At 46.0% G+C, this 27,808-nt stretch overlaps 2 protein-coding genes across 2 annotated transcripts; one reads left to right on the top strand and one right to left on the bottom strand.

Moving 5' to 3' along the window:
• Window positions 1-10,663: 10,663 nt before the first annotated feature.
• On the bottom strand, window positions 10,664-15,164 carry LOC118790251 (protein ZNF365-like). The gene is made up of 6 exons (XM_036547156.1): window positions 15,083-15,164; window positions 14,212-14,781; window positions 13,844-13,992; window positions 12,828-12,999; window positions 12,449-12,495; window positions 10,664-12,140 (listed from the first exon to the last, which is right to left on the bottom strand). The coding sequence occupies exons 1-6, from the start codon at window positions 15,104-15,106 to the stop codon at window positions 12,065-12,067; spliced, it is 1,038 nt and encodes a 345-aa protein (XP_036403049.1). The 5' UTR covers window positions 15,107-15,164; the 3' UTR covers window positions 10,664-12,064.
• A 1,436-nt stretch (window positions 15,165-16,600) lies between these two features.
• On the top strand, window positions 16,601-27,243 carry rtkn2a (rhotekin 2a). Its single transcript, XM_036546152.1, has 12 exons — window positions 16,601-16,852; window positions 18,219-18,421; window positions 19,625-19,683; window positions 20,053-20,106; window positions 20,435-20,552; window positions 21,008-21,208; window positions 22,389-22,483; window positions 22,732-22,838; window positions 23,682-23,813; window positions 25,262-25,430; window positions 25,883-25,990; window positions 26,379-27,243. The coding sequence occupies exons 1-12, from the start codon at window positions 16,709-16,711 to the stop codon at window positions 26,990-26,992; spliced, it is 2,004 nt and encodes a 667-aa protein (XP_036402045.1). The 5' UTR covers window positions 16,601-16,708; the 3' UTR covers window positions 26,993-27,243.
• Window positions 27,244-27,808: the final 565 nt, after the last annotated feature.

The following is a 27,808-nucleotide window of genomic DNA, read 5'->3' as shown; positions in this document are numbered from 1 at the left end:
GTTTCATCTTCATTTACTCCTTGTATGGATGGATAGGGATAAAGATATCATCAGCCTTGGACCTTCTCATCTGAAAAATATTTTAAAAATGCAAATGCAGATGTCCTAATTCAGCTCTGCCTGGAGCTGAGCAGCAGAGCTCGTCCTATCAGGAGGCTCTTAATGTGTTTACCCACTACAAGCAAACAGAGATGCTGGCCTGACCCGCAGTCCCTGGGGTTCAGCAGACAGTGACATCAGAGACACTGGCCTGTAGGTGCAGCCTAATTCTGTTTGTTTTCTCGTCTTAGAGCCATGCACCATGACGGGGTCTGAGAGCTCTATGGGTTTGGCTGCTAAAACAGGGTCCTTATTTGGGAAGTTTATTTACTCTGGCGGAGGGGGCCTTCTGAACGAACTCTCTGCCTTTTGTCGGCATGCTTCGAAAAACCCCTTTCCTTTCAGAAGCTGTTCTGTTTTTTTGCACATTAACATGCCTAAGCCTTGCGCCATGCCTAGCCACGCTGGCTATTCAATTACGTACATTTAATAGAAAATTACACATACAGTTGGTCACACATATTTGTGAATTTGAAAACAATGGATGACATCGTAAATGAATCATTCAGGAAATGGTTGTAATTGTGCAGTTCTGATATGGAGGGTATGCAGTGAGGAGCTGTGTGTGAGGAGACGCACAGTGTGGAGAGCTGTGTGAGGAGCTGTGTGTGAGGAGACGCACAGTGTGGAGAGCTGTGTGAGGAGCTGTGTGTGAGGAGACACACAGTGTGGAGAGCTGTGTGAGGAGCTGTGTGTGAGGAGACGCACAGTGTGGAGAGCTGTGTGTGAGGAGCTGTGTGTGAGGAGACGCACAGTGTGGAGAGCTGTGTGTGAGGAGCTGTGTGTGAGGAGACGCACAGTGTGGAGAGCTGTGTGTGAGGAGACGCACAGTGTGGAGAGCTGTGTGTGAGGAGACACACAGTGTGGAGAGCTGTGTGTGAGGAGCTGTGTGTGAGGAGATGCACAGTGTGGAGAGCTGTGTGTGAGGAGACGCACAGTGTGGAGAGCTATGTGAGGAGCTGTGTGTGAGGAGACACACAGTGTGGAGAGTATGCAGTGAGGAGCTGTGTGTGAGGAGACACACAGTGTGGAGAGCTGTGTGTGAGGAGACGCACAGTGTGGAGAGCTGTGTGAGGAGCTGTGTGTGAGGTGCTCCTGCTGCAGGGATCCCACTCCCAGAACGGCCCCTTTCAGCACAAACCCATCACACAGGAAATAGCAATAGCTAAGAAAACATGCTATATTCCCCTCAAAGTGCTGCAGACACTCTGTCAGGGCTCCCGTCCCCTAGCTGTTGTGTTTTTGTTTTTCCCTGTCCATGTGCTTTTGTTTTCCTTGTGTTCTAGCCCCGCCCCGCTCCCTGCCCGGTCTCCGCCCACCTGATTGTCTCCACCCGCCTGCCTGCACACCTGCCTCCCATCACCTCATCAGCCCAGACCTATATCTACCCTGCTTGTCTCTGTCTAGTTTGCCAGATCGTTTCAGTGTTTCTGCCTGTCTCGGTCCCGCCTGTGGTTCCCTGTTTGGATTTTCTGGTTTTTGCCTCGTCTGTTCCTTGACATCGTTTTTGCCTGCCCTTCTGTCCTGATTGCCTGATCTGCCTGCCTTCACGGTTTGACCCTGCCTGTTGCTGTTTTGATCCTTGTTTTGCCCTTGGACTGTCTACCTGGTATTTTGACCCTGCCTGTTTTGGACTGCCTGCTTGTTTGACGATTCTGTTAATAAACGCCTGGAATTAGATCATTCGTGGTCCGCGTCTGAGTCTGTGCCTGAGCCCTGACACACTCAGCATTTCCACATCACAGAGGAGCCCTGAGAATACAAAGTCTCATCTCTGTTCATGAGGCTGAAAAGACATCCTGGCCATTTACCATTTCTGGCTTTGACCAGTTTGGGAACTTATTTAAAAGAGTTACTTGCCTGAATGTAGTACAGTTAAATAAAATCCAATGTTTTACCCTAATCTTGTATGCTGTCTATAATGTGATTTGGTGTGGCATGGTGGATATTACAGTATGTTAGTCAGTTTGGGTACGAGCACTTGCTAAGCAATAAAGGAATCCTAAACTGAACAGTGTCAGCAGTGGATAAGGTGCTTCTCTAATTTGTCCTAATCTCTTGAATTAATTATGAAGCCTGACTGGATGTTTTTGTTCTCTCTCTATTTTGCCTTTTCTGTGATTTTAATAAATACAGCATTGGCCTTTCTGTATCCATCATGGCTCTATACAGGGCAGCATTGAATGTGCATCTGAATGAGCCATTGCAGGGTGGTATTTTCCTGGAAATTAATGGTCTGAGCACAAAAAATACATAAACAAAAAGCTCATACACTATAAATATTGGTATCAGCAGTCTAATGATCCTGGAGACAAACTTCCACAGTGTTAATTACTTAGGACTTTCTTTCAGAGGTTAACATGACTTACTGTTTTACTGTTCTTGTCTTTGGTGCTCCAGCAGACTGTGGTTACTGACTGCTGGGCGGAGGCTGATCCGGGACCCACAGGTCCACACTACATGCAACCAATTAACACCATTGGCCTACACACAGACCTCTCAGCTCTGCCCTCTGCAAACAGCTGTTTATTAACACACAGCTGTTAGGAAGGGCTGTTTGTTTTTTTCAGCTTAGAAATGATTTAGCAGGTCTGTTTCTGGTGAGGGCTGTTGGTATTCATCCTTGACTTCAGATGCATTAACATTGCATTGCAGTTGCTGTGATCAGATTTTATGTGATTCAGCAGATATAAACATCCACACAACCAAAGCATGGAGGATTACATGTGATGTGATTATAACAGTATCTTTATTGAGCTTGGAGTCTGCTGACCCCATGTGTGGACATCATAATCAGGGAGAAGAAAGGGGAGATGGGGAGAAGGAGGGATACCTGAGCAGCTGACCTGGAGAGGAAGCAGTGAGCAGCAGTTTTATAGTTGTGGACGAGACTGTTTGGCCTGATTTGGTTATTTGCATAGGGATTATCTGAAAGTTCTTCCAAATTTTTTTGGAACTGCAATATTCATAGAATAATTAACAACAAGAACTGAAAGCCGTGGAGGTGGGGCTGCTTCAGACAGACGTTAATACCTCATTCATTTAGAGACAGAGAAGTAAGCTGCTGAAGCATGCTGGGAAATTTCTTTTGCATCCATATGTATTCATCTACTGATCAAATAGAGACAAAATTTGATTGTTGCGAACCAGCAAGCCATAGGGCCATTCCTAGTGTTTGTCAGAGGGCCTGATTCATTTTCAAACTTTGACTTTTGACCCTACATTAGAACTAATCCTCAGTTCCCATGAATAGGACACTGCATATTATGGACTGCATGTCACCCCACTTACACGGTCAAAAGGACAGTTCTCAAGGCTGATGTTTACAGAGTGCATCTCTGCTGGAACTGAGGGGAGTACAGAGTAGTGTGGGGACACTGCTACTACTGCTGTTACTGTTACTGCTGCTGCTGCTGCTGCTGCTGCTGCTGTTACTGCTGCTGCTGCTGCTACTGCTGCTGCTGCTGTTACTGCTGCTGCTGCTACTGCTGCTGTTACTGCTGCTGCTGCTACTGCTGCTGCTGCTGTTACTGCTGCTGCTGCTGCTGTTACTGCTGTTACTGCTGTTACTGCTGCTGCTGCTGTTACTGCTGCTGTTACTGTTACTGTTACTGCTGCTGCTGCTGTTACTGCTGCTGCTGCTGTTACTGCTGCTGCTGCTGCTGCTGCTGTTACTGTTACTGCTGCTGCTGTTACTGCTGCTGCTGCTACTGCTGCTGCTGCTGTTACTGCTGCTGCTGCTGCTGTTACTGCTGCTGTTGCTGCTGCTGCTGCTGCTGTTACTGTTACTGCTGCTGCTGCTGCTGCTGTTACTGCTGCTGTTGCTGCTGCTGCTGCTGCTGCTGCTGTTACTGCTGCTGCTGTTACTGTTACTGCTGCTGCTGCTGCTGTTACTGCTGCTGCTGCTGTTGCTGCTGTTGCTGCTGCTGCTGCTGCTGTTACTGTTACTGCTGCTGCTGCTGCTGTTACTGCTGCTGCTGCTGCTGCTGTTACTGCTGCTGTTGCTGTTACTGTTACTGCTGCTGCTGCTGCTGTTACTGTTACTGCTGCTGCTGCTGCTGTTACTGCTGCTGTTGCTGCTGCTGCTGCTGCTGCTGCTGCTGTTACTGTTACTGCTGCTGCTGCTGCTGTTACTGTTACTGCTGCTGCTGCTGCTGCTGCTGTTACTGCTGCTGTTACTGCTGCTGCTGCTGCTGCTGCTGTTACTGCTGCTGCTGTTACTGTTACTGCTGCTGCTGCTGCTGCTGCTGTTACTGCTGCTGTTGCTGCTGCTGCTGCTGCTGCTGCTGTTACTGCTGCTGCTGTTACTGTTACTGCTGCTGTTGCTGCTGCTGTTGCTGCTGCTGTTACTGCTGCTGCTGTTACTGTTACTGCTGCTGCTGCTGCTGCTGTTACTGCTGTTGCTGCTGCTGCTGCTGCTGCTGCTGTTGCTGTTACTGCTGCTGCTGCTGCTGCTGTTACTGCTGCTGCTGCTGCTGTTACTGTTACTGCTGCTGCTGCTGCTGTTACTGCTGCTGCTGCTGCTGCTACTGCTGTTACTGCTGTTGCTGTTGCTGCTGCTGTTACTGTTACTGCTGCTGCTGCTGCTGTTACTGCTGCTGCTGTTACTGTTACTGCTGCTGCTGCTGCTTCTGTTACTGCTGTTACTGCTGCTGCTGCTGTTACTGCTGCTGCTGTTACTGTTACTGCTGCTGCTGCTGCTGCTGTTATTGCTGCTGCTGTTACTGCTGCTGCTGCTGTTACTGTTACTGCTGCTGCTACTGCTGCTACTGCTGCTGCTGTTACTGCTGTTACTGTTACTGCTGCTGCTACTGCTGCTACTGCTGCTGCTGTTACTGCTGCTGCTGTTACTGTTACTGCTGTTACTGTTACTGCTGCTGCTACTGCTGCTGCTGTTACTGCTGCTGCTGCTGCTGCTGTTACTGTTACTGCTGCTGCTGCTGTTACTGTTACTGCTGCTGCTACTGCTGTTACTGCTGCTGCTGCTGTTACTGCTGCTGCTGCTGCTGATGTTGATAGTGAAACAGAGAGACAGAGCAGGGAAGGAAGAGGGTTCAGAGATCAGGCTCTCCTGGTAGGGTGGAAAACTGTGTTTGAATTCTCAGAACTAGAGCACCAAATATGGAGTTTGACTGCATTTGCTGCCAGCAATCAATTTAATCATTTCATTTGCTATAGCAAGATCTACAAAGCACAAAACTAATGAAACTAACTAATCTAGAGAAATACACCAATGAGCCAAAACATTATGACCACTCACAGGTAAACCGAATAACGTTGATCTTCTCCAAACAAGGGCACATGTCAAGGTCTGGGTAGATCAGATGGCAAGCAAACAATCAGTTCCCGTAGTCAGTGTTGGATGCAGGAGAAATGGGCAGGAGTAAAGACCTGAGTGACTTTGACAAGGGCCAAATTGTTATGGGCAGACGACTGGGTCAGAGCATCTCTGAAATGGCAAGGCTTGTGGGGTGCTCCCAGTCAGCAGTGGTGAGTACTTACCGACAGTGGTCCGGGGAGGGACAAACCATACACCGGAGACAGGGTGTTGGGCGCCCAAGGCTCATCGATGTGCGAGGGCAACGAAGGCTGTCCTGTCTGGTCCAAACCGACAGAAGGTCTACTGTGGCACACGTCACAGAAAATTTTAATGATGGTTAAGGGAGGAATGTGTCACAACACACAGTGCATCGCACCCTGCTGTGTATGGGGCTGCGTAGCTGCAGACCAGTCAGAGTGCCCATGATGACCCCTGTCCACCGTCGAAAGCACCTACAATGGGCACGCGAGCGTCGGAACTGGACCTTGGAGCATTGGAAGAAGGTCGCCTGGTCCGATGAGTCCCGTTTTCTTTTAGATCACGTGGATGGCTGTGCACGTGTGCGCCATTTACCTGGGGAACTGATGGCACCAGGATTCACTGTGGGAAGACGACAAGCCGGTGGAGGGAGTGTGATGCTCTGGGCAATGTTCTGCTGGGAAACCCTGGGTCCGGCCATTCATGTGGACGTCAATTTGACACGTGCCACCCACCTAAACATCGTTGCAGACCAGGTACACCCCTTCATGGCAATGGTATTCCCTGGTGGCAGTGGCCTCTTTCAGCAGGATAATGCGCCCTGCCACACTGCACACATTGTTCAGGAATGGTTTGAGGAACATGATGAACTGTTCAAGGTGTTGCCCTGGCCTCCAAATTCTCCAGATCTCAATCTGATTGAGCATCTGTGGGATGTGCTGGACTGACAAGTCCGATCCATGGCGGCTCCACCTCACAACTTACAGGACTTGAAGGATCTGCTGCTAATGTTTTGGTGCCAGATACCACAGGACAACTTCAGGGGTCTTGTAGGGTCCATGCCTCGGCAGGTCGACGCTGTTTTGGCAGCACACGGTCCAGCAGCATATTAGACAGGTGGTCATAATGTTGTGGCTCATCGGTGTATTCTGTTGCTGCTGTTTGCAGTAAGAATGATGTAGCTTTAGTTAGATAAACACAATATCTAACGGACCTTATTCACAAAATATCAAACTCACCACTGATCTATTTATGTTGGTTAAAAATTAAGCAGCCATCAACAACTTGACTTTTTGCATCTGGTTACAAAGACCCATTTTTAATAAGTCATTTTAAATTTTTTAACTCACAATAGTGCAGTCAGTCTAGCTGTAGGAGTGGGAAATTCACTGTCAGTGAATGAGCTGCAGCACTGTATATTCAGTAAGGAATGATCAGTAACATATGAAATGTATTAACGAGGTATGACGGATTTTTCCCTTCGTGAGGGCCAGATGTTTCCTGCTCTGTTGAAGTGGCCTTTTTCCAGACAGAGGTTTTGTTGAGGGGATCCTGCCTGCAGCTCTGTGCTGTGTGTTTGTGGAGAGAGAGGACTGAAAAGGCCAGCTGATCATTACAGCACAGTGCAGCTGAGGCCCTGCGTGAGGGTGCAGTGGGTCAGAGGAGCCCTCCCCAAACCTTACGGTGGAAATGAGTTAGGCAAGAAAATCATAGATCATAGCGCATACACCTACAGCACAGACAACCCCACCAATCCTGCCAAAAACATTATTAGATCTGAAGAAGCGTCTCTCAGCACCAGAGTGGATGGGATATGGCCATTCGCATGATTTTGCAGGTCCATTCACACCAGTAGAGACGCATTCTGTGCATTGAGGCTTTTGTGTTGACAGATGAAAGGGCTGAATTTCTGTCATCACTGTGTGCTGTAGTAAGTGATCACGTCATGGAAACTCTGATTTCCTTATCATCAGTCCATCTGAATGCAGCCCACGATGAGCCCTTTCTGCGGGGTAAAGTGGCTCTCAGAGCAGATAGCCGTCACTGTCAGAGGTGCTGATTGATGAATGTGTGTGTTCGCCTGCTTTTTCTGTCAGCTGCATTAGCATTAACTACAAGCCTCTTCAGGCCCCAGGAGAGAGGCAGTGGGCTTTTTCCTCTTTCCTTTTTAGATTTTGATGACGCACCTTATGAGAGGGCTGTTTCCATGGCAACGGATCAGCAGGCTTGGAGCGGGATGGTTGAAGCGTAGAGGCTGCTCATAGCATCCCATCAGTACGCACTGTCACTGTTCCCCTCTTGGTCAGGCTGTCCCTGCCACAGCGCGCTGGCAGACAGGGCTCCTGACTCCTCCCACTTCTCAGTCAACTTCCTGTGGGCTCGTCTGAGGACTTCTGCCAAATGAGAGCTTATATCTCGACACAAATGCATCATTTTCTGAGCTATTGGCACTTACTTAGATAAGAACGTTTATTTTCAGATCACTCCAAACTGAATCTGTGTTAAGTAGGGCGGCAGTGTAGCATAGTGGTTAAGGAGCAGAACTCGTAACCAAAAGGTTGCCGGTTCGATCCCCGCTGGGACACTGCTGCTGTACCCTTGGGCAAGGTACTTAACCCACAATTGCCTCAGTAAAAATCCAGCTGTATAAATGGATAACATTGTAAAGAACAGTTCTTGTAAAGAACTGTAACCTATGTAAGTTGCTTTGGATAAAAGCGTCTGCTAAATGAACAAATGTAAATGTAAGTAGTGACTCCCTTCTGGCATATTGGAATATACTGGCATCCCCAGATATGTTCTCCTCACAGCCCATTGTGTGCTATGTGTGAGAGTGAAGGCCAGCCCATGACGTAACACAGTCAGTGCAGCAGCATCCCTGCCACAGATCTCACCAGGGCAAAGTGCTCCCTGTACAGTCAGGAGGCTTCTGCCGGTTTCTCCATCCACAACATCGTCATTCATCCCAACATTGTGACCCCTTTTACCCTTCCCTGGGAAATAGAGGAAAGAGGGACTGACTCACCGAGCTCCCTGAGAACACACAGCTCCTCACAATGCTGAATAACACCTTCTGTTTGAGCAAAGGACGAAGGACACAGTTTTTTCCTTGGAATGTTTCTCAGTAATACAATGCACAATGCCCAGGACCTCACAGAAATATGCCATGCTTACTTTTATGTACTGCCAATGCATTCAGCTAACTGATGATAAAGGTAAGACAAAATAAAAAGCCCAACATTTAACAATAATCCAGTGTGTGGCCTGTCACTGTGTAAATAAATGTAAATAAAATGCCAGCAAGTCTGAGAAAAGTTTTGTAAGTAAGTGCAATGTCAGAGTGTGATTCCTCATCTATTTACAATCAAGTCTACAAAATACATCAATTAATTATGACATAATTGCTAATAATGAACATTGAAATGGGGAAATGCTGCCCAGTAAAATATAGCATTTATACAACACTATCCAGCTAACAAGGGGAGGACAAAACAAACACATACATCTGTAAGCTTTTTAATTTAAAGCTTTTACTCAAATTATTTCTCTCAAATATTTTGTTATCCAAGAGGTCATTTTACATGCAGACATTTTCTGCAAAAATTATATTGTTTCTAAGGAGTTCAATCAATCAACACTTTATCAGTTAATCAGATCATCTGGCTCAGAGACGGGATTTATGATTAATGATTTATTTTAGCTTTCCCGTATTGTATGTCAAATTGAATTTGAAAAAAATGCATACTAATGATCCAATTATTAAACATATGAGTACAGATATTAAACATCTGAAGTACAAATTTCTGGGTAAAAATGCAGTATAATGTACTGCAAACTATAGACATTACTGCAGTGAAAATATGCTCAAACTGACAAAGTGGCTGCCTCTGAAATGAGCCTTTTGCCTGTGTGCCGTTATCCATTACTGCCATCTAGTGGATAGAGGCCATCATTGAATTAACTATGGTAACATACTAGTTGTCTTTACAGATCTGGACAGATATCGCCCATTATAAAGGACATGAAGACGAAATTATTGCAAATAACTATTGTCATTAAAATGCTGCATATAATTTTGAATCTCTTCACCATTGCCTTAAGAAAAACACATACATAACATGCATAATGAGTAACACTCATACAGTCATGTCTCTACAAGAAGCTCTCTGAGAGCATCAGTCGAGCCGAGCCACGATGGCTCCAGCAACCTTTTCTGAACTGATTAGAATTGAGATGACATACAGCCGACAGCATACAGAATCTCATATCTAATATTCAATGTTTCTTTTCACTTACTGTGACAGATATTTTGGAGCCAGTGAGATCCATTACAGGCCTTTCAGGTGAAATGGGAGCAAAAAAAAAGCTTTGCAATGTTGTCTCAGTTCCTCTCTCTACATGCTAATTATCCAGTAACCATCAAGAAAGGCTTATATTACATGAATGCTTTTTCCTTAATGAGTTCGACTGGTTTGGTTCACCACCTCCCCGCCCTGCTTCAACAGCTTACTGACCCTAACTAGGGCTCTGTTGCTGGCTGGTCGGATATGCCTTCTGATTGGCACTGCTTCTCAAAGGATTCAGTTTACTTGTTTACAAGTTTACTCGATTCAGCTCAAGCACTAAGAAACTCAGTGAATCAGTGGAGCACCCCCTGCTGTTAGCTCTCTGCTGTAGGAATACAGGTGAGAGGCGCAGTAACTCGGAACAGTCAGAGGACATAGAGGGCTTCCTGAATGTTGCTCAAGGTTTTCAATGTTTCATGAGGCAAAGCCTACCTCACATGGCTGTGACACAGTGATTTCAGCCTCCTCCATCAGTGATTAACAAAGGCTGATTCTTCCACAAAAACGCCTGCAGACTAACATATCTGTGCACACAGCTTTCAGGAAGGGCACTGGGGTCACCTTACCCTGTGTAAATGACACAAATGATGACTCTAACAGTGCAAATATGCATTTGTTGATATGGGTGTTATGAGATCAGGCATAAAAAATTACACAGGGGGCAGCAATGCAAGGTATGACATCCACAGCATGGTGATGCTCAGTGCACCAGCCTGAGATCTTTGCACGCTAACCCCAGAATACCGAGACGGCTTTGAAATTATGGTTTGGAAAAGTGATGCATTTTTCCCCACACCACCAGGGTCAGGGAATGGTAATAATGTGTGCATTACTCATGTTCAAACAAAATGATTCACGCACAGAAAAGACATAATAATTATTTAACATTTTATTCTAATGGATGTGATCCAGTGCAGCACAGGTCTGAGAACTTCCAGCTGCGTTCTGCAGTGTTTTACAGAGACACACACATAAATGACTACTCTGACATGTCACCCATGTAAACTGAAATGTGAATTCAACAGGACTGAATATCAACAACATAAAATATTAATATACCTCTACAGGCATTACACAAGGATATGTACACAATTACATTCTGCACCTGCCTGTCAGTGTTAAGGATTTTATCCTTATTTATGTGCAAACAGATATTTCACTTTGAAAAAATACTTTATAAGGAAAACACACTTTGTGCAAGTTATTCATAACATATTCATATTCACCATCTAAAGGCAATGCATGCACTCTGACAGCATACCTGGCTGCACTGCCTACATTTAATGTTGTCAGCTTTTTAAAACATGTTTCAGATCACCTGCAGAAATGATATCCGAAAACCCTCAGAAATATATAGCATAGAAAAATACCACAAAAGAAATTAATGTTACAGTATCACATTCTGAGGATGTTTGGTATACACAGGGATTTGTCTTAATGATAATGAGAGGTATGATTAGGGTCAGGGCTAGGGTTAGGGTGAATTCATGATGAGTGAGAGGTATGATTAGGGTCAGGGCTAGGGTTAGGGTGAATTCATGATGAGTGAGAGGTATGATTAGGGTCAGGGCTAGGGTTAGGGTGAATTCATGATGAGTGAGAGGTATGATTAGGGTCAGGGTGAGTTAATGATAAGTGAGAGGTCTGACTTCATCATCATTTAAACACACAGCACTGGACACAGAAGAGGGTCAGTGTGAAAGCGGCAGAAATATAATTATTTAATAATGTAGCACATTATTGCTTAATACTTATGATCGGACAGCAAAAAAACAGAGCCATAATGACTGAATTATTCATAATAATTAATTCAGAGTGTATTTTCCCCTTTCATAACCTTCCACTTTGTACACAGTACCAAACAAATACAAATTACACCGGAAACAACTTAACAATGGATGTACTATGGTTACTTATACACAACACTGAGCTCTTGCAAAAGGACACAAACATCTGCACTTCTAACAAAGGTGGTGATGCAGTAAACAGCAGCAACCTGCCCCATATGGTGCATGAGAAACAGCCTTCGCTGAAACCGCGTCGTAACAGTGGCCACTCTAGCTGACTGGATGACTGCAATTAAACTAAACAATCTGTTTAAAAGTTTGCTACATTCATGGTTTTTCCCATCTTTGAAGACGCTTTGCTAAGAGTCAAATTCTTGGAAATGAACCTTCCATCAGAGTCAGTGGTGCTGCTAATATGCTCTGTGCTTGCATTGTGGATGGTTTCAGGTGTATACCTTCTAAATTTAAAGGACTGAACAGGCTGTTGGTGTGTGGGCCTCACAGCGGCCTGACTGTCTGCACTGGGTCCTCACTCAGAACTGCTGCTCAGGTCTGCAGCGGTTAGTGGAGGATTTGGGAAAAGCAGACGCCACAGGCTGCTCTGCTGACCTGTGAGTAAAGAGTCAGACTGAGCGCACGGCCACACGCTCACGCCCAGACAAAAGATCTACATCTCATATTACACATAGGATCCCTGTACATACAGAGAGTGCAGCTGTTCTGCCGCACATACCTGCTATTAGACGGGAATTTTATTATATACTGATGTGAGAATATCATTAGATGGTTCTGAAGCAGTTATGACTTCACTCTGGAAGTAAAAATAATCTATAGTCATTAGGAAATATCAACACAACAACCTCTCTGTTAATGCTGAGATTGGTTTTCCAGACAATATGAAATTTCATTAGACTCACCTGCGTTTGGTCATTCTTTGTGGTCCATTCTCAGCTGTTGGTGACACCTGGAAAGGTGGAAAATTCACATTGGCTTAACACAGACATTTCTGATCAGTTCCCATTAAAAAGAAGCTCAGATGGGAATCACCTTGTTTTAGTAAGTATTTGTTGTAATTGTATTTGTAAATGAGATAAGAAAATTACAAAATGAAATCATCCAACCCACGTACAAAATTTATAATACAGATTTCAACAGAGCCTAAAAGAAAAAAATACAGTATAATATATTTCAATAGTAATTTCAATAAATAAGTGCAGACTAGTCTAGTCACTAGTCTAAAATACAACATATATTACAGGAGACAAGGTTGATCAAATTCCGCTTTGGATTACTTACACTGTGGGTTGTACAGTTAGGCTGATTTGAGGCTCTTTGATAATATTCCAGAAGCGTCTCAGCTGAAGCAATGCGTTGTAAGATGTTCTCAATGAAGTTTTGAAGATGAAGTTTCCCACATGTTTCATGCTGAACAGCCACTTCCAGAAAGTGGTGAATACTGTCAATCTCCCTGGAGACAATGAATAATGAGCAGATGCAGAGAAAAAAATAAGACAGATGAGAAGGTGTGGGGCTTCTCAACCTGTTAGTTAAACAGGCTTTCCGTTTCCAGCCCTCTGGCAGCAAAGAGAGCTGCAGGACAGAGCTGCGGGACAGAGCTGCGGGACGGAGCTGCGGGACGGAGCTGCGGGACGGAGCTGCGGGACGGAGCTGCGGGACGGAGCTGCGGGACGGAGCTGCGGGACGGAGCTGCGGGACGGAGCTGCGGGACAGAGCTGCGGGACAGAGCTGCGGGACAGAGCTGCGGGACAGAGCTGCGGAGCAGGCTGACTGAAGCAGTGTAGTATAGTGGTAAGGAACAGGACTTGTAACCAAAAGGTTGCCGGTTCAATTTCCCACTGGGGCACTGCTGCTTTACCCCTGGGCAAGGTACTTAACCCAGAATTGCCTCAGTAAAATATCCAGCTGTATAAATGGATAACATTGTTAAATTTGTAAGCAATGTATGCTCCTCTGGACAAGAGTGTCTGCTAAATACCTGTACTGTAATGTAATGTAATGACATTTCCAACTGAAGGTCAAACACCAGTTTTATTGAGTCAACATGAACAAGAACAAGAACCTTTTCCTCTGAAACAGAAAGTAAAAACGCAGCCAGTGATGCAACGTAAAGACTATTCAAATGTATACTGCCCTGCAGGGATTGTATCTGTTGTCTTAACATGCAGACCGACAGAAATGTAGAGTCAGGTAAGCAGACAGACAGAAACAGATAAAAGGACGTGATCACCTCGTCATTACAGACCACTGTAGCAGCAAAGCCGAGGCGGTTGAACAGGAGGTGTGAGACTCACCGCTCCTTCCTCTCCAGCTCCAGGTGCGACTCTGAAAGCTGCCCGCGCAGGGTGGCGATCACAATGACGGCCGTGTCCACCTGCCTGCTGAGAGCCTTCTCCCTCTCACATGCCCCCCTCTCCCTCTCGCACGCCCCCCTCTCCCTCTCGCACGGCCCCCTCTCCCTCTCGCACGCCCCCCTCTCCCTCTCGCACGCCCCCCTCTCTCTCGTGCACGGCCCCCTCTCCCTCTCGCACGCCCCCCTCTCCCTCTCCCTCTCGCACGGCCCCCTCTCCCTCTCCCTCACGCACGGCCCCCTCTCCCTCTCCCTCTCGCACGGCCCCCTCTCCCTCTCCCTCTCGCACGGCCCCCTCTCCCTCTCCCTCTCGCACGGCCCCCTCTCCCCCTCGCATGGCCCCCTCTGCTGCTGAACCCGGTGCTGGGACTGCACTCGCTGCTGCAGCCTCCGCTCCACGCTGCTGTCAGCTGCCCTCAGCATGTCCTCCACCCTGCGCCTGAGTTGGGCCTGCACAGGGACTGTGTCCACTCCTCTACTGCTGGGCGGCTCAGTAGCACCCCCTCTGTCTGGGAGGTCCTCTGACACCTCATTGCTGGGGCACAGTGACAGGCCTACCCCTGTGTGTTTCAGGTTCCACCTCCCCAGGCAGTCCACTGAGCAGCACTTCACCACTGATGAACTTTTACACCTCTCAGTGCTGCTGGCATCCTGGGCCTTCCTGTGGTCCAGCAGCACGTTTACAGGACGCCCCCTGGTGGCCAGGCTGAGGTTGTGCACAGTGCTGTAGGTGTGGTGGTAGTCGAGATGAGCCCTCAGGGACAACAGACTGCGGAACCTCTCTCGCTCCCCACATCGCGGGCAGCGGAATGGAAGCTGTCTGCTCTCCTCAAAAAGAGGCTCACTTCGCACCCTTAACTTCTCCTGCATTTCACAGACCACCTGCAATCAGAATTTATATGTTTGATTTTATATATTGTAGATGTGTATGTGTGCATGTGTGTGTTTATCTGTGTGTCTGTGCTTGTTTGCTACAGTGGTGCATCCCATTCATTAGGACAATAGCCAGTTAGCCAAGTCTCCTGTCAGACTTCAGTCCCTATCCTTTCAAAACACAAATATAAGGATGAAAATAATTTCTTTTCGTTTGGTTTTATTAAAACTCATAGAAACAATGAGGAATGTCTGCAATATATTTTGTGTGGGGAAGTCTTAGGCAACCAAAATCTGAAGCTGAAGATACCTTGAAAGAAAACACCTGCAGCATGAGGGTAAGTCAGTTGAATAGCAGATGAAAGTCTGCTCTCTCCTCAGATGAAGTTAATAGTACCGTTAGCTAGCTGGCAAGCAGCCCATGAAACCGGTTGCGTTTTGACAGCTGATCAGTTAGCTAGCTATCTTAATCAAGATTAAGGTCATATTCGGATTTCTTTTAGGTGTGATGACTGTAATTATTTTTAGACATGGTGGATTTTGATAATAATAGGGCCTCTCTCCCATTCACCAGGCATTAAAAGGAATTAGGAGAGTTTAAGAACCCGAGACATCACTTAGATTAATCTCAAAAGCTAAACGCTACAATACACACCCTTAGCTAAAACCAGCGCTCATATACCGTAAGGGAAATGGTATTTGTCCGGAAAGCACATTGGTTATATCATTATAACGCCCTTAAAAACCAAATGTGACGGGTCCGTTTACTGCACAATATAACTAGCAAGCTAGGCTAACGTTACATCCTTTGCGGTTTGGTTTATCAAACATGCGTAGAAAATTATATTCTACATACATAGGCCTACATGTTTACAAAAACTCTCAATACATGCTAAATTTATCATTTCACAGCCAAAAACAAACACTGCGAGCTTTCTGAATAGCGCTGGGTAAAGCGGTAGACTGCTAGCTTGCTAGCTTGATTTTTATAGCAATTCTGAATTGTACGCTGCTGAAATAAAAATGCATAAATGTATTCCACATTTTCCTAAAGCTAGCAGTTTCACAGTCTGTATAGCATACTTGGATTTTTACCTGGGCGCACAGAACATCATAGAGCTACTCAGTGGGTACAGCTGATCTGCCTTTGCTAACATTAGCTAGGTGTGCAGTTTCATGCTTTCTCTAGCAGGTGGATAGCGAGTCCCCTGGCCTACTTTCGCTAGCGTCAGGCAGGTGGCTAGCTAGCGCCCTTGGTCTACCTTAGCGGGCGTTAGCTAGGTAGCTGGCTAGCTAGCTCCCCTTGCACCGGGGCAGGCAGCAAGGGGAAGCAATCACCTGCGTGGACTTCCCCAAGTTATGTATACCACCAAAAACCTGAACAGGCTTCTGCAGGAGTAAAACCTGGGTTCTAAGCAGAAATCATTCTGGAGGGAGTGATTGCACGCCCATCACAGCAACAGAAACGCACACAAATCCATGCACTCCATAGCTGTGTGTGAAATTTCAGAAACCCTGACTTGTCACAATCTACGATAATACATAATACTACTGTAAATAAACAGGAGCTGGATAATGTTTATTTTATAATTCATTCACAGTATGACGTGATTTATGAAAAATCTCCACCCTCCAGCGTATTAGCGCTCCCTGCGCCAGACGGGACAGACGTTTGGGCCAAACCAGTCTTCAGGAGACGGGGGTGTGAATCAAGACACGTTTCATTAAACCAAGGGTAAAAGACGAGTTTTCTCCATATAAAAGTCAAATTTGCTAATTACTATATTATAGTAATGAACAGATCTCTGTTAAAATTAGTAGTATTTTCGAAAATGTTTTGCGATATCTGGTAAAATTCAAATTTGAGACATGGTAGACTCCATGAGGAGACTCGTTGTACCGAGAGGAGAGGGGACCTCAGCCGGAGCTGCAGCGAATGGCGACCATGCAGCATACGCGGGATATTCAAACCTTTCAGAGGAATGAAAGGACGAGGGCGACCGTATCGGCCTGTTCTGCGCTCGGCATGGAGATCAAAAGAAAGAAAATCCGACAGAGCACTGTATTTCTGCATAACGAGGTAGCCTCAGTTTGTTATTTGGCTGAAGTTGGTTTCTTATTCTTGTTCAGTTTGTTGGGTATGTTGATGTGCAGTCAGAAAGGTAATGTTAACTAGAAAACGCGCTCGGAACAATCGGGATATTTCTTATGAAATAAAATCAAAACGAAGTCTACATTTGCAAATAATTGCCTTTGGTTGAAACTAAAATTGAAAGGCGTCTCTTTTTTATAATAGGCTACATGTATAATCATGTCTGTTTATGCATCGATTTTGTCTCAGTTTGTTCTCTTTTCTCCACAACAGCTGGTATGCCTATTTGTTGCTATATGCCTTTTAGTCACACGTTGAATATATTATTTTCCATTTGACTTTAATGGTAAATGAGATGTTGTTATGTGAGTTGCAAATGTCGTCCTTGAGGAAAATGCCGTGAACCGTGATCATAAAAAACAAACATGTATAGTCTGGACTTGATTATATATTCTTATATATATAGTTGCGCACTAACTAATCAAAATGTTCTTGCAGGCAAAGTGCATGAAACGGTGTACAAGTCTCAATGACACACTTCAGATTGTAGAGGACATGAATTTGTTGTACATACGACAAATTTCCAAGAAACTGCAGGTAGACACAATGTGTTAAAGGTGGATGATGATGGTTATTCGGAAATTAGGGAAATTGCCTTGGATTGCAGGGAACGACAATCCTTTTTTTCCAAGATGCAGCAGTAGCATGCATTTTTTAACAGTTTACTGAGGCAAGGAAGAAATGCTGAATTCTGTTTTGTGCCGCACAGACGGCAGAATACTGGTGAATCTTAAACTGAAAGATGAAGTGATTGGACATTATAAGCATCATCATTGCCCTGTTAACACTGGTCACTAGATGAATGTTAGATACACGGCTTAGATTTGTGCGTGTGCGTGTCTTGTCATATATCCCTCACCCATCCCCAGTGAACTGTAAATTATGTACATTTTCAAATAATATGTAGCGTGTGTAGTATAGCATTCATACAATACATACATGTGTAGCATACCATTCATACAATACATACATGTGTAGTATAGCGTTCATACAATACATACATGTGTAGCATACCATTCATACAATACATACATGTGTAGCATACCATTCTCACGCATGCCACTGTAGGGCCAGTTTCGTCCCTCCTTGAAGTGGCCTCAGCTGTAAGACCTGCCTTTGCTTTGGTATTGAGGCTGTGAGGTAGACAGTGTCCATGACTGATGAGTATGACAAGTGGACCCTGTCCACGGGCCTCGCGGTGTTTCACCCATCATCTAGATCATGTTGCCATCTGTGGCTGGTGCTCAGAACTGGAGATGTTTCTGTTTTCCTGTTTTGTTGATTTTTCCTGCAGGACAGCAATATCCAGGAGAAGATAGACTTTGAAATCCGCATGCGAGAGGGTGCATACAAGCTTCTGGTGGCCAGCACTAAGAGAGAGCAGATCCTCAACGCTTCTAAAAGCCTCCTGACCTGTAACACTCGCATCAAGGTGTACATGAGCGAGCTGCAGAAGAGGAAGGAGGGTCAGGATGCCAGAGGGGCTTCAGGGAGGAGGTGAGGAAGGAGGGTCAGGATGCCGGGGGGGCTTCAGGGAGGAGGTGAGGAAGGAGGGTCAGGATGCCGGGGGGGCTTCAGTGAGGAGGTGAGGAAGGAGGGTCAGGATGCCGGGGGGGCTTCAGTGAGGAGGTGAGGAAGGAGGGTCAGGACGCCAGGGGGGCTTCGGGGAGGAGGTGAGGAAGAAGGGTCAGGATGCCTGGGGGGCCTCAGTGAGGAGGTGAGGAAGGAGGGTCAGGACACCAGGGGGGCTTCAGTGAGGAGGTGAGGAAGAAGGGTCAGGACGCCAGGGGGGGCCTCAGTGAGGAGGTGAGGAAGCAGAACCAGGACGACAGGGGGGCCTCAGTGAGGAGGGGAAGGAGGGTCCCCCCTATTTTGACAGAGCCTCACAGTGGGGATGTGTCTGTTGAAAACCTGTAAGCCTTGTGTGTATTGTGGAATTTGGTTATTCCCAGGGTTCTGAGGAATAAAGTCATTGGACATTAAATATTGTTGCTCTTTTTCCTTTAAGTATAGCAAGGCATTTGCTCTTGGAAGGTTTTATGATTTAGCTGTCTTTCTTATAGCCCAAATTAACCATTAGCAAACCATTTTATTAATGAGCATGCCTTGCAGAGTCTGAATTTTATCCTGGAAAGTGAGTTATAATATTCCACTGGCTTGAAAAGTCATAGAAACTGGCTCAACTCTTTAAACGAGGACTGTTATTTTTTTATCATTTACAGCAAGCCCACCCCATCCCAATAGTTTCATTTTATTTACTCATCTCCAGCAACATCAGTGCCTTGGTATCACTAACACAGCCTGTTAGAATTCTGAAATGTAACATTTTTGTCAAAATAAAAATAAGGATTTATGACCATTAGGAAAATTATATAAATACAAAGATTTTCTATTTGAAAAAGTTGTCCAGTTGTTACACAGGCTTGGACAAGTGTGTCTGAACAGATATTACATTCCTTTCTACATATTTTTACATTTCCTTCAGCAGGTCTAATATAAGGTAGCCAGATATGTCATTTTGTCTGGGTAAGATAAAAATAATTCTCAAGTCTTGACTTTATCCTTAAAACACCATTGACAGCCATGGAAAATGGCATTCTGCTTTGACTGGAAGTAGAGTTTTTAGAGTTTTTATAGACGTTTGTATTGACAATGTTGGTAATTTGAGCAACACTGCAGAGCTCTTACTGTGTTTCACAGGTCATCAGATGATGGCTGTAGGGAGCGTGTGGCCTGTAAGGGAAAAGTTGCTTTATCAGGTAAAATCTGTGTTTTGTGGACTTTGATGAAATCCATTTTGTATGTCAGGAGGGGAAAAGTATTTTTCCTGAAACAGAACTTATAAATACCAAAAATACGTAAATAAGTAGAAAAAAGATGAGGTTCAGCAGCTGTGTCTGCTCTGTATTTAAAGCATATAGATGCAGATTTTCCTCAGGCAGAAACCAGAGCAAATTAAAGCACATTACATTACCAGCATGACCTCCAGAGACAGAATAAACATAAATATACTGACATACAGACCAATCTTTGCTTTTGCATTTGCAAAACGTGTAAAAAGCATAACGTGACATGTAGCATGTGACCATTTAACTGGCTTAGAGAAATTCTTATGATTTATTCTGCAGGCCTTCGCATTCCATTAATGTGGAAAGATTCTGACCACTTCAACAACAAAGGAAGTAAGTTTTCTTTTTTTAAAGTTTGTGTGAAGCTTTAATAAAAAGCATCTTTACTCTGTGAATTAGACGAATGGCCAGATGGAGCTGGAAGCATGCCCCAGCCGTGCAGTAATTACTGTATGTGCGCGGCAGTAGTGGTGGGCTAGTTTCTGCTTCTGGTACAGTCTTTAGCTCGTTCCATTTTTTAATTCTATGCTCTGCTCTTAATCATTAATGAGGCTTCTGAGAAAACTGGTCCTGTGTACTTTCTGTTTGCTTAGTTTCTGCCTTTATGTTAGCAGTAATGAATGTAACTTTTTAAAATTTCTTTTGTGAACTTGGTTTTTAGGCTCTCGAAGAGTTGCAGTGTTTTGCCTGATGAAAATTGGAGCAGAGGTTTTTGACACAGAGATGGTGGTTGTGGATAGATCTGCAACAGACATTTGTTTTGAGGGCTCAACAATATTGTAAGTATTGAGCGTGCACTGACTGTGTATAAAAAGAGAGAGTGGAGCACACAGGCTGCACCAGTAGGCTTAGTCACATTGAAGAGAGACCAGGAACAATGGAATCTGTCTGAGTATAAAACATGTACTACCCTCCTCAAGGGCAATGATTAAAAACTCAGCTCTTCAGTGAAGCTGTGTTTAGACTGACCTGTTTCTGTTCAGCATTGTCCCAAAGGAGGGTGGGAAAGTGTAATCTGTTGAATAACTTATTTTGATCTTTGGAAATTTAAAAATCAAACGTTGGTCCAGTCTGAGGAATGTTAAGCTCCGCTGTGCTCCAGCAGGAGATGATGTACTTTTGTCGTTAATGGAAACATTGGACATTGGCCTGGTCCTGTGGTTCTGAGCTCTGATGCAGGCACTGACGCCGTGAGGGTGCAGCCATCACTGAGATTCACACCTTTCCCCTGCAGTACTGAGGCCGGCCCTGGGTTTGAGCTGACACTGGAGCTTTACAGCTGTGCTGTGGAGGAGGAGACGTCCTTGGCCAACACTCCAAAGAAGCTGGCAAAGAGGCTGCGGACCTCGCTGGGCAAGGCTTCCGGGAAAAAACTCTGCCCCCTGCTGGAAGCTGGCGACCCTGAGGCTTTCATGCTGTCAAACCCAGTACCCCCGTAAGAGCCCTCCTCTCCTCACCCTCATGTGATGTCAGAGCTGTGATTCTGAAGAAACAGGCATGAGAAAATAATGTGTTCCCAGAGGACTTTGGTTGCGCTTTGCATGTGATCAGCTCAGTTAGGGCTGCAGCGGTATAGAAATTTCCTTACTGCGGTATTCGAAGAATGCCACCATGTGGTTTGCGGAATTGGGGTCTATTTTAAAATAGGCTATATCAATTACTCACAGTTTTTAATTCCTTAAACTCCTTATGCTCAGCAGCTGCTGGCAGTTTCAAATGTAGCCATGTAGCAGAAGCAGAAAATATCTGTATTAAACAACAAATATGCCTAACCTAAACAGTCATACAATCATTTGGTGCACAAACATCGTTTCTACTGTTTCATCCCTTTGAAAAGACAAAAATCCATCAACTGAGTTCTAGGCCATCGCCTAGGCTAATTGTACTAATTTATTCATGGTGTACATTTCAAACATCATATAAAAATGCTAAATATTTGGTTGATTAACTTAAAACTAAAGAAAAACTTATTACACACATTTAAAAGCATTTTTTTTTTAGTTTTGTTATGCATTATAATTAATAAACATGGGTATAGACAGCGGTTATCATACACTGAATGTTTTCCTCCATAACATTCTTTGTTGACAGCTGCAGTTGCTCACTAGTTTTCAACACCAGACTCGCAAACCGCTTCTCCTCAGTGTCAGTCCTTTCGATTGATTTGATTGGTCAGTTGACCAGAAGGTTACAATGACGTGATGCGCTTGCTAAATGTTATTTGTATGCTCAGTGCAGAGGTCTGGGTGTTTTAGAATTGTTTTCTCGTTCTCGTGCGGAGAGATTTAAAAAAAACATGAGTACTGTGGACGTGATCCTTTTCAAAACTGATTGAAAAAAGTGAATTTTCGAAAATATCTGGATACGTGTAGACAAGGCCACAGACCAAGCCAAAAGCTACATGAGGATGGCAGCACTCTCAGGTAGGGGAAAAAAAGCTGTTATGACGGTAATGGTGGTGACGGGCTCAACACCGCGGTACACCTCCTAATACCGCGGTATGACGGTGATGCGGTTATTGTTGCAGCCCTAAGCTCAGTGCTTACAGCGGCTCTAGTCAGTTAGTCAGTCTCTCCACAGCTCAGTGTGTGGGCTAATGTTTGTTCACATTGCAGGGCATCGAAGTTCAGCCTGCTGGCGTACACAGCACTGGGCCTGCCTCAGGCTGAGGGGAGCTTTCTGTCCCATTCGCTGTCAGTCATACAGAACGGTGAGGCTGCTTCTGTCCCTGTGCATTTAGACCATTTTAACTCATTTACTATCTGCAGATATATTTAATACACAAGCCCTGTTTAACACTAAGTAAACAGGTACCACCCAAGACAAACTGGGTTCTGGACAGAGATGGTGTATGAAAATGCTGATAATTAGGGTATATTTCTGCATTTGATTCCTGTATAAAGTGTACAGTGTGAGGTGTGTTTAAATGTGTGTGTGTGTGTGCGTGCGTGTTTCTAGCGGAGAGCTCCTCTTGGCTGCCCCTGTATGGGAACCTCTGCTGTCGCTTGGTGGCTCAGCCAGACTGCATGACTCAGGATGTGATGAGTGGCTTCCTGAACCAGCAGGTAACCTGCACTGCAACACAGGCGACAGCACACTGCCAGCACAGCGCAGCGTCAGCACAGCACAGCGTCAGCACAGCACAGCGTCAGCACAGCGCAGCACAGCACAGCGTAGCGTCAGCACAGCACAGCGTCAGCACAACACAGCGCAGCACAGCACAGCACACTGCCAGCGCAGCACAGCACAGCACAGCACACTGCCAGCACAGCGCCAGCACAGCTCCAGCACAGCACAGCGCCAGGCAGACGACAGCACAGCACAGCACGGGTGACAGCACAGCGTCAGCACAGCGCCAGCACAGCACAGCGCCAGGCAGACGACAGCACAGCGCCAGCACAGCACAGCGCCAGGCAGACGACAGCACAGCACAGCACGGGTGACAGCACAGCGTCAGCACAGCGCCAGCACAGCACAGCGCCAGGCAGACGACAGCACAGCGCAGCACAGCGCCAGCACAGCGCAGCACAGCGCAGCGCAGCACAGCACCAGCACAGCGTCAGCGCAGCACAGCGCCAGCACAGCACAGCACAGCACAGCACCAGCACAGCGTCAGCACAGCACAGCGCCAGCACAGCGCCAGCACAGCACAGCACGGGTGACAGCACCATTGTGTTTGCGATTTTCTCTCTGTGCGAATGACTCCCTTCCCCTGCACAGGGACCCAGCTGAGCGTCAGAGGCCAGCCTGCCTGATGTATTCCAGTATAATCAGTGTCATTCGCTGCTTCAGACTGTTGCAGCAGTAAAGAATGGAAAATACATTTATGCCTGAAACATAATCGATGAGTGTAAACTATGAATGTGACTGATGCTGCCGCTCTTCCCTGGTAATCTGTGTGTGTGTAGCAGAGTGTTGGGGGCGTGCCGAGGAGCTGCACGTTCTACTGTGTGCTCAGGGCTGGCACCCTCTCCTGCTACTTCTCTCCAGAGGAGATCCACGCCAAGATGGAGGCTGCTGTGGTCATTCCCATAAACAAGGTGCGAGTAGCACACCCACTCCAGCCACTTCGCCTCCCACCCTAGCCGTAACCCCTCCCAACCTAGCCCTAACCCTAACCCACTCCAGCCACTTCGCCTCCCACCCTAGCCGTAACCCCTCCCAACCTAGCCCTAACCCTAACCCTAACCCACTCCAGCCACTTCGCCTCCCAGTGTGTGGAAAGACTGCACATTTCCACCACCTCACCCGCAGTGGACAGCGTGTGAAGCTTTGTTCCTACCTCTGCATCCTTCAGGTGTGTGCCAGGGTTTCCCTGTGGCTGAAAGATGTCAGCACAGGGAGCAGATGTTGGGTGCTGTGAGGAATGAAAGCAGCATGATCACCATTCTCAGATGAAAAAGTGAACAGAACTGGGGGAGGCAGGAAGGCAGTTTCTTCTCTGAATCTTTCTGTGACTTTTAATCAGTGGAATCAATTTGGCCCATTAATTTCATTTCAGTCTCATCTCTCATGTTATAATCCAGTTACCATCATCATAAATCTTTCAGTTGCTTTAGTTGTTGTATAAATACATGGTTTTGTTGCATGTGGCCCATTAGTGCCATTATAACTAATATAAGTTTCAGATCCAAAGTGTTAATGATGTGGCTGGTTAGGGGATAGGGGTGTTTTAGGCTAAAGTTCAAAGCATGTTCAGGTCCTCAAGAGTCAGGCAATGTATGGTCTGTCAGTCCCAACACTAAACATGTGACAAGGAGCAGAGCCAAAGGGAACCCAAACACAGATGACTTGAAACACGAGATTTGGTCGCAAAAAAAAAGTTACCTTTACTGGAGAATCAGGAGCCACAAAACAGGCTTCGGCAGGAGTTCACACACTAGGCATAGCAACTAAAGACTGAGCAGCAACACGAACAAAGGGCGGGGCTTACATATCAGGGAACACAGGTGTAAACAATAACTAATAAACACAGGTGAAAGACATCTGGTGGCCAACCTGGGAAGCAGCAACTACATTCCTGACAAAAAGCTTGTGTGTGAGAGTCATGTATGAGCTGGATAAATGAGGCATTGCAATATGTACATTATGTGTGTAAGAGAAAACATAAAAGTAAACATAAAAGCTCTATGTACATGTTGATAAATAAGCTCTTGTAATAACTTTGTAATTGTTTGTAATTCTTAAATCCTGTTAGCTTCCATATACTATGTGTGATGACTACCAGTATGTACCAATATCAGAAAATGAATCATATTTCTCAGGTTAGGTTTTTTTTTTTTTTTTTTGATGATGATTGTTTTGTTTCCAATTACAATGCACTACCTTTGGGGAATCGGGCACAGAAGGTCTTTATTTCTCTGGGGGGGTGGGGAAATGTTGTGTAACCTCTATGACTGTAAGAAGGAATGAGCTGGTATGAGCAGGATCTTCTGCCTACATTTCCCAAGATTCAGCGGGACACACTCATCTGACCTTTTCTGGACAGGAAACACGGATACGAGTGGTGGAGAAAGACCCCAGGAAGGGGTCAAACAGCGTAACGATCATCAACCCTGTGGAGGGAGGGGCGGGGGCGACGCATGTGTTCACAGCGGAGAGCAGAGAGCAGCTGGAGGACTGGATGGAGGCCTTTTGGCAGCACTTCTATGACCAGCGTAAGTTCAGCGCGTCAGAGTTCAGAGCGCAGTCACGTCAGTGTTAAAGAAGCCCATTCAGAGCGCAGTTACGTCAGTGTTAAAGAAGCCCAGACAGCATTCAGAGCGCAGTTACGTCAGTGTTAAAGAAGCCCAGACAGCATTCAGAGCGCAGTTACGTCAGTGTTAAAGAAGCCCATTCAGAGCACAGTTACGTCAGTGTTAAAGAAGCCCATTCAGAGCGCAGTCACGTCAGTGTTAAAGAAGCCCAGACAGCATTCGGTCTTTCTCAGATGAAACATGTTGCAGTTACTGCCAGTCCTTCCTGTGATGCATGCAGGTGAACACTTTACACAGCGCTGGGAGCAGTAAACACCAAAACCCTCATCTGAATGCCGTGTTTGTTTCAGCCGAAGAGATGTTTCCACAGAGGAGACTGCCATGTTTTACTCACTCTTTCTTTATTCCCTCAGTGCAGTGGCAGCAGTGCTGCAGTGAGCTGATGAAGCTTGAAGTGACGTCCCCAAAGAAACCCCCCCTGTTCCAAACCCGACACGCCGACTCTGTCTACAATGATCTCAGTGAGTGTGTTTTGGTCTCTGAGCCACACTGAACCTGTGAAACTCTGGGAGAGAAGTGGCTCCTCTGAGTGGCCTTCCACATACTCCCAACATTACATTTGAGTTTGAATGTGGGGTGGATTGATACACTGTGTGTGACATGTTAGCACCCTGTGTCTTCCCCTGGTTCTGATGCTGCAGGCTGCGTGGAATTCAATGGGAGTATGAGCAATGATCCAACAGAAGAAGATGATGAATGTTGGTCTGTCAGTGTAATGTACCCAGCTGCTTTCTTGATTGCTTTCTGATGCTGTGAACTGGTTTTACACCAGCCGGGAATGGTGCGCTCATGCACTAACTCTCTGACAGGCATGCTGAGAGAAGTGACATCACATCCTTTACTCTGCAGGTATTGGCTCCCCTGGGAAGTTTGAGAGTCTCACCGACATCATCCACAGTAAGATTGAGGAAACGGATGGCCGTTTCCTCATTGGTCAGGAGGAAGAGACCAAGGCTCCTGATTGGGCTGTTCTGTTTGAGGGGTCTCACTCTCTGGTGGTGCAGAAGAGTGTGCTGTTGCCTGACCTAAGCAACAACCAGCCCGGTCCCAGCAGCAGTGCAACCAAAAAGCGCCGTGCCCCACCCCCTCCCCCTGACAGACAGCCATATACCCCGCCCCCTCCCCCTGACAGAGAGCCACATGCCCCGCCCCATCTTCCTGACAGACAGCTGTATGCCCCGCCCCCTCTGCCTGACAGACAGCTGTATGCCCCGCCCAGCAGCGCCCTGCAGCAGGGCACTGAGGGCAGGAGGAGGCCAGGGAGGGGCACAGGCCGGCCCTCTCTAGATGCCAAATTCTCTGCCATCATCCAGCAGCTGCAGAGGAACTCCGGCCTGAGCCGAAACCCTGCCCCCCTCAGCCAGCGGGACGCTGAGAACCAGCCACCAGAGCGGCCCCCTCAGCCAGCCCCGCGCCAGAAGCCCCGGTCCTTTAGGGAGAAGATGAAGCCCAAAGTGTGGTGACTGCCCAGCCCCGTTCCGAGGTGCACTAATCAACCTGAACAGACTGCAGTGACCACTGAACGCCGCTTATTCATATACTTTTCCTGCCACTCTGAGCCTGTCAGTTTACAAACTAATTAACTAACTCTAATATGTGTCGCTCAATTAATCCATGTGGTTTCAAGAAAATTGTGTATTTTAAAGAAATATCCAATGACATGCGCAGGTGTGGTTTTGCATTATACACTTTGTAGACACGATGGTAACCTAAAGATGCCCGTGTCCTAGCACTAGCTGAAGATAAATGTGACTAACATGCTTTTTAATGTATTATTATGAGAAAATAGATTTATTAGAACAAGTATACAACAGAGATGATAAGAATGCACAATGCATCAAAATAGGAAAGTGTGCTGTTTACTTCTTCTGAATTTCAACTTCTCTCTAATGAAACTCATCTTTTTTTAGCATCATACTTGTGGTACATTCCATGGAATAGTTTTTCATGGTTGAGGTCCATCTGCAGGGTTCCTTTGGTATTGTAGAATAAATGCTTTTAGATAATGCCTTCTTTACATATGAGTCTTATTGCCTTTCAGCGGATGGAGGAAAAATAAGAGAAGAATGCACTAATGTGATGCTGGTGTCAGTAAACATAAGCTGGCTTATGCTGAAATGAAACATCATTTTCATAATGACAATCTCAATGACATGAATATATTATCCTGTCCAAGGAAGTGTTTGTAACTTGCCTTCCATAGCAGAAGCAGTTTCCGCACCGTTCCATCCTGGTGAACGCTGTTCTCTGTTCCTCTCTCTGGAGACCCGAAGACTTCT

The sequence above is a fragment of the Megalops cyprinoides genome, chromosome 15 (assembly GCF_013368585.1).
Source record: "Megalops cyprinoides isolate fMegCyp1 chromosome 15, fMegCyp1.pri, whole genome shotgun sequence".
NCBI classification, from domain to species: Eukaryota; Metazoa; Chordata; class Actinopteri; order Elopiformes; family Megalopidae; genus Megalops; species Megalops cyprinoides.
The sequence above is the reverse complement of the archived record's forward strand: the minus strand, read 5'-3'. Positions and strand labels throughout refer to the sequence as shown.

Bases quoted from the DNA above. Each gene is read 5' to 3' on its own strand.
- LOC118790251 (XM_036547156.1), bottom strand. From the start codon at position 15,106: ATGCTGCAGGTGTTTTCTTTCAAG. The intron at 14,782-15,082 runs GTATCTTCAGCT...TTCTGATTGCAG, and splicing joins TGCAGGTGTTTTCTTTCAAG to GTGGTCTGTGAAATGCAGGA. The intron at 12,496-12,827 runs GTAAGTAATCCA...CCACCTTTCCAG, and splicing joins CTAACTGTACAACCCACAGT to GTGTCACCAACAGCTGAGAA.
- rtkn2a (XM_036546152.1), top strand. From the start codon at position 16,709: ATGGCGACCATGCAGCATACGCGGGATATTCAAACCTTTCAGAGGAAT. The intron at 16,853-18,218 runs GTAGCCTCAGTT...TTTTTCCTGCAG, and splicing joins CTGTATTTCTGCATAACGAG to GACAGCAATATCCAGGAGAA. The intron at 18,422-19,624 runs GTGAGGAAGGAG...TGTGTTTCACAG, and splicing joins AGAGGGGCTTCAGGGAGGAG to GTCATCAGATGATGGCTGTA.